We start from the raw sequence: 6,211 nt of genomic DNA, 5'->3' as shown, positions 1-6,211 counted from the left end.
ACTGGGAGGTTCCAGATCATCTCTGTGAAACATGGGTGTAAACCCTGTGGTGTCAGAGTCAGAAGATCCAGCACAAGGGTGGGCCTTTGACCTTGGGCGTGTCAACTACCTGCTCCAAGTCTCCCTTTCCCCACGTGAAAAAATTCCTTGTGATTGCGGCAATTAAATGAAAGAACATTCTGGAAATGCTGTGAAAGCTCTCCCACCCCATACAACTGTCAGGTGTAAAAATGTTTTTCTGATCTCACAAGGTGCAGGAAGGAAGAAGTACGATCTACATTTCTGTCATGCTGTCACAGAACAGGAAACCACCCCACAATGAGGCCCCTTTTGTTTATTTAGAACCCAAGACCTTCCTAAAGATGATTTCTGCTCTGTGGCAAATAAGGCCGTAGAGATGTCACAGTATATTCATTTTGATTCGTAATGTTCTTACCTAATGGTATTTTGATGCATATACTCGGCTGGATTTGATTTTCTTTCCCCTTGCTAGCTCCTCTTTGGTGGCTCTGAATGCTATTTGGCCGAAATGCTATAATTTGGTCGCCATTTCCAGTTGAGAGGTGGTGCCCCAAGGACCATTTCCAAAGGGGGAACCTAGCAATTCTGTGGATTTAATAAGAAAGGTTTGAGATACACCGATAAGGCAGAGATGGGAGCCAGACAACCTGTCCAGCAGGAAGTTCACAGATAGTGGCAGAGCTTCCCCATCAGGGTGCCAGGAGTCGGCCACTACTGGGAGGAGATGCTGAGCCCCAAGACCAGTCGCCCCAGCCTCCACTCTGCTCCTGTACAAACAGTATCACTTTCTGTGTGTGTCTTGCCCTGAAGGTGGGGAGCACGGTCCAGTGGCACAGGGTGTACAGTGTATATTTCGCAATCCGTTTCCTTCCATTTTCCAGCCACTCTTTACCCCCTGCCCCCTTCACAGATGCGGATCCTGGAGTTTGAGAGAGGGTATGTGACTTCTCCAAGGTCATGGAAAATAATTAGAGGGGCCAAGACAGCCTCCCAAGCCTTCTCTTCTTTCTCTTCTAGTCACTTCTCTTTCTTTTCTCCTTTCTTCCCTCCTTTCACCCTTTGTTTCTGCTTTTTAATAAATTACATGCATATTTTAATTTGAGAAGAGTAACATAAAAAGAAGCAAAATCTACTTTTGTTCATTTTTTTAGTGGAAAATTTGAAAAGTAGAAAAATAACGCCCAACCTACCAACATCCAAATATAAGTAAAGCTGATTCACATTTTATCATTTTTACTCTGCTCCTCCTGCCCTCGTTTTTTGTGTGTTTGGTGGTTGTGGTCCTTGTTTTGTCCTGTTTTTACCACTTTAAATATGCTGTATATAAAAGAAGTCTGTATTTTACTTTTGTAACTTAGTATTGTGACTTCCATATTTGCCCGTATTGCTTAATTTCTGTAGACATCATTTTAATAGCCAAGTGATATTCCTCGATAATAGTCTGTCTCATGGGTAAACTATGGATAAGTGTTGAACATTCAAGTTTCAAGTTCAAATTTTCTGACCATCATCTCTTTACTACTTCCACTGTGCCATTCTCTAGAATCTATACTCTATTTTATCCCAATTGTACCTGAAATTCTTGATGTCATATCATTCAAAGCCAACGGTCAGGTGATTAAATGACACAAATAGAGTCTTTACAAGCAACTCATGCAGCTCAATATCAAAAAAACAAACAACCCAATCCAAAAACGGGCAGAAGACCTAAATAGACATTTCTCCAAAGAAGACAAACAGATTGCCAACAAACACAGGAAAAATAATCTTTAAAACATTTATATCCTCTGAACCTCAGCCACCTCTCCTGTATAGATAGATGTCCTTCATCCTGTGACAGAGGGAGGCCTCTGTAATAACTCAAAAGATTAACAAAGCAAACCTAAATGTCCCAAATCCATGATTTCACGAAAATTACCTTCTCGAGTTCTCTCTAATTTTATCAAATTTCAACCTCATAATTTCTAAAGGAAACCATTAAGAGAGACAAAGCTAACGAAAAGCAAAAATAGAAAAATTCTGTAAATCAGGGCCTCTCCACCCCAATCCCAGCATCACATACTTAACAACAGATTTTTTAATAGAAAGATTCTTTTTTTTTTTTCAACATTGTCTTTCTGTTCTTTTTTCCAACAGAATTCAAGGCTCGTTCATCGCAAACCCTGCCTAGTCTTAAAGCAAGGTAAAAGTTTTTGATTTTTTTTTTCTGATAAGTCAGGTGGAAGTTCATGCTTAGGGATGATGCTTCAGGAGCCTTTGCAGTCCCAAAGGTGGGAAGTGAGGGTGAGAGTGGGGTGGGCCGCAGGGAGCAGGACCCCCGAGGAAGGCGCAGTTCAAGCGGGGGTCTCCTAGAAGTCACACACAAAGGACCTCCCGATACAGCTCCCCTCTGCTGTTCAGCCACTCACAAGCTGAGGGACGAGTCCCAGGATCAGGGTCCTGGGCGCCCAGAACTACGGAGAGGAAAGGGCAGGGGACAGCTGAGTCTGGAGAGAAGGCTGAGCTGGGGAGAAATGGCCAAGGGCCCTGGGCAGCGCTCGCGATGAAGAGATGAGTGAACACCCACAAGGCAGTTGCCGTCTTCCTTGCTCAGGCATATTCCAAGCTCTAAGTAATCGCGCAGTGAGTGTTCATGAAACTCCCGCCACAGGGCTTGGCCCACGCTAGACGGTCACTGACACAGCTGTGGACAGAAGCCTCTGTGTGCTCAGCTCTGTGGAAACCCATGTGGGGCAGGGGACACAAGACCTCTGATACACAGTCCTCATCCCCTACATCTGCCCCAGGATGACTGGGGGAAGGCAGGATGACTGGGGGAAGGCAGCCACTGACCTCCACTGGTGAAGTGGGTTGACACTAGCTACAAAGAAAGCCCAAGGCCAGCTGGGTTACGCTGAGAAGCTGGAACGAAACCCCAGCTCTTCTGTGCAGGAAAGACACAGGCTACAATTTGAGGGTACAGTACTCTGCACGGGGCTCCCCTCCACCTGGTGAGGCCAGCTCCCCACTCCCGCCCTCTACCGGCCCCTCCGTTCCACGCTTCACGCTTCCAGAGGCTCAGCACCGTGTATCTGCCAGGTCCAGCCCTATTAAGGCAATCCCTAAGAGGGAGTGCTTTCCCGAGGCCCCTGCACCTCAGCTACTGATACTCACAGAGGAGCAAGCAACGTGGTACTGAAGGGGCCTGATGGTGAAGTGACCCTCTGGAAGGCTGTGATGGAGAACAGGGACCCTGGAGCCAGGGATCCACACCTGCCTGGGTGTGAATCGCAGCTGCTCCACCCAGTCAGCTGTGTGCCACAGGGCAGCCACTTAATCTTCTGCCTCAGTTTTCCCACCTGTAAAATGGGGACAGGAAGAGTTTCCGACTCCCGGGGCTGTGGTGAGGATTAAATGTACTAACTGACAGGGCGCACGTGGAGCAGAGGTTAGCACACAGGGCACGTGCGGTAAGGGCTGTGGATCGCTGTTATCCTTCATTCTGCTCCCACAAGCCACCACGTGGAAAACTTAGCACATGCAGAACAAGGAGCTTGATTCCTGGTCAGCTTTATTCCAAACACAAGCACCCGTCCAATCTTTTATTCGTATTGCAGCTGAGTTAGTTTCCTGTTCTTTCCCGGGGCCCTGCGGGGAGCCTGGGGCCTGACCTGGGTCTGTCCCTGAGCAATTCGGCTTGCCTCCCCCGAGACCAGGTCTGGGCCTGGGGGTGCTCAGAGAGGCCCTGGATTTTCCTCACACAAGGGTGCTGAGAGACCAAACCCTCTACAAACCCCTTCGGGCAAGAAGGGCCCCACTCGTGTTTCTTTGCTAAGGCAGGGGGGATGAGAAGGGAGCAGATCCAGGTCAGGTGTTTCATGGGTCCCTTGTAAACGGGAAGGCCCCCTCTTCCACATGCGTCCCCAAGGTCCCCAGGCACATGCCAGGCCCCTTCCCCACTCTGAAGCGGCTGCAGGAGCAGGCCTGGGATCTCGGGACAGGGGCTCCTGCTTGCAACATCTCCGCATTGCCGATGGGGCAGGGAGGTGGTGTTTGGCCACGCAGGCTGGAGCCCCATTCCTGCTTTCCGGGTGCTGAGGCCACAGCAGAGCTCTGGCAGGCACCCCAGGAGCCCTGCAACGTCCCAGCCTGGGGCAGGCGTGGCAAGGAGAGTGCTGGGCAAGTGTACATAAGCATGGAAATGACCAGAGCGGCCCTCCATGACCTTAAGTATAATCCCTGTGTTTGTCAACAGCTTTGATTTGTCAAAGTCCATCCATGGGGACCTGCATTATCTCCTTGGGTCCCCGTGGGCACCTGGTGAGTGAGGTAGGACAGGCATTATCCCAGCAGAAGGATAAGGAAACTGAGCCCCAGGGGGTCTCCTGATGTGGCCTTGAGGCCTGGAGCAGGGCAAGGATTGACACTTGCCTAAAAAGCTCACCCTTCTCCACTGGTTCTTGAGCCCTGTGGTCACCTGACCTAAGACCAGAGCATCTTGCCACTTGCCCCCGGGGCCCCTTGCTAGTGGTGCATCGTGAGAACACAGCTGCTCTGCCTCAGCCCACAGGCTGGCACGGACCCTCCCCCGGGTCCCCTAGAACTCGCACAGATCTGCCTGGCACTCCCAGCAATGCTGAAGGGAGAACAGCTTTCTGGCTAGAGCAAGCTACCTCCTCTTCTCTTCCTCAACTCTTCGCCCCCAGCCTCCGACTGCGGCCCCTCTGCCCCCCGCCCCTGATCCCTGCATCAGGGAACCCGACAGGGAACAGGCCCGTCTCATGAAGGGCCACTGAACTTCTCATTTTCCCTCTACGAACAACGACAGCCAACACTGCCCACTCTCGTTTTGTCCTCACCTGTGCGGACCTGGGGGAGGGGGTACAATTACCAAAAAGGTGCGGAAACCGAGGCACAGAGAAGTTAGGTGGCTCACCCAAGGTTACTCCACTCTAGCGCAAACGCCAACACTTCAGCTCGGACCGCCTGACACCAAAGTCTAGGTTCTTTCTGCCGCCACAGTCTCTGCCCACTGACAGGCCGGGCATCTCCCCTCAGGCCTGTCTCTGCCAATTGGGCCAGTTTCCACGGGATGGCTTCAGGGCCAAAAGCCCCTCTCATCCCTCTGAATCACAGGTTCTTGTCCCAGTTAAAAGGCAGAGATTCCTGAGGAAGGACACGATGTAGGTCGGGGTGCTGGGTCACCCCTTTTGATCCCGAGCTCCCGGGTAGCAGGGCCTGCGCCTCGCACCCAGCGCCCTGTCATCAGGCCCCGCGGAAGCCTTTCTCGAAGATGGTGGTATGTGCAGTGGGCAGGCTGGCGGGCACAGACGTCGGTGCTCGGCTTGAAACGGCTGCTGATTTTTTCCGCTCTGCCTGAGGCAGCTCTGAGGCAAGAAGGACGACTGGAATGAGCAGGGTGGTGAGCCAGCAGGGACACAGAATGTTCTGGAAGGTTAGACTGTCCGGCACGGAGGCCTGGCCCGTTGATTGGCCTTTGAAGGCACCCCCAGAGCCTGTCACTCTAAGTGAAGCTGCGCATGGCACACAGGCCTATTTTCCACGGTCCACAAGGTGGTCCCTTCCAACCGGTGACAGCCACCACCGATGACAGGCCGAAGTCCGCGGGGACCGGGAAGCAGCCGCCGCCACCACAACCTCCCCGCAGGCCACAGCTCTGGGTTCCTAACCCGGCCCCTGTCTGGAGGTGGACCGACCCCTTGCTCCCCTCTGCTGCTGGCGTCCCTCGGGTGACCACCTTCTTTGCTGTCCCTCCTCCCACCCCCTGAACCTGCCAGCAGCAGGCTTCTCCTCGGTGACACGATGCCGTCTACATCCTTGGTGAAGCACGATGGAGAGCTCCTGGACTCGCAGGACAAGAGCCCGCAGACAGAGTGGAGCTGTGAAAGCCGGCAGGGTAAGGGACCCCACAGCCGGCATCCGCCTCGCGGCCGGGCTCCTGGGGGCTTGGGGAGGTGTGGCCTTGCGGGCGTTCCGCGGATGTGGAATATGGAGGCTGGAGTAGTCGCCATCGGGCTTCCTGTGCCACCCTAACCCTGGGACCCCCTTCCTCATCCCAGACGCCCCTCAGAGAAAGAGCATCTGCAAAGTGCTAAGACAAACACCTTCTGCGATCTTCCCCGTGTCCCTTCATTAGTTTTCCTGTTCTTTTTTTTTTTTTTTTTGCAGTGCGCAGGCCTCTCACTGTTGT

The 6,211-nt window shown here is 52.4% G+C and overlaps 1 protein-coding gene across 1 annotated transcript in view; it reads left to right on the top strand.

Moving 5' to 3' along the window:
* Positions 1 to 6,211, top strand: part of ERICH6B (glutamate rich 6B) — a 43,054-nt gene that overhangs the window by 3,558 nt on the left and 33,285 nt on the right. Inside the window, exons 2-3 of the mRNA XM_029209952.1 lie at positions 4,256 to 4,320; positions 5,398 to 5,419. Coding sequence (XP_029065785.1) covers positions 4,256 to 4,320; positions 5,398 to 5,419 — 87 coding nt within the window. The remainder of the gene's footprint in view (positions 1 to 4,255; positions 4,321 to 5,397; positions 5,420 to 6,211) is intronic.

This window comes from Monodon monoceros, unplaced genomic scaffold (assembly GCF_005190385.1).
Source record: "Monodon monoceros isolate NGI ecotype Baffin Bay Population unplaced genomic scaffold, NGI_Narwhal_1 Super_Scaffold_8, whole genome shotgun sequence".
Lineage (NCBI taxonomy): Eukaryota > Metazoa > Chordata > Mammalia > Artiodactyla > Monodontidae > Monodon > Monodon monoceros.
Note: the sequence above shows the minus strand (reverse complement) of the source record. Positions and strands in the feature narration are given on the sequence as shown.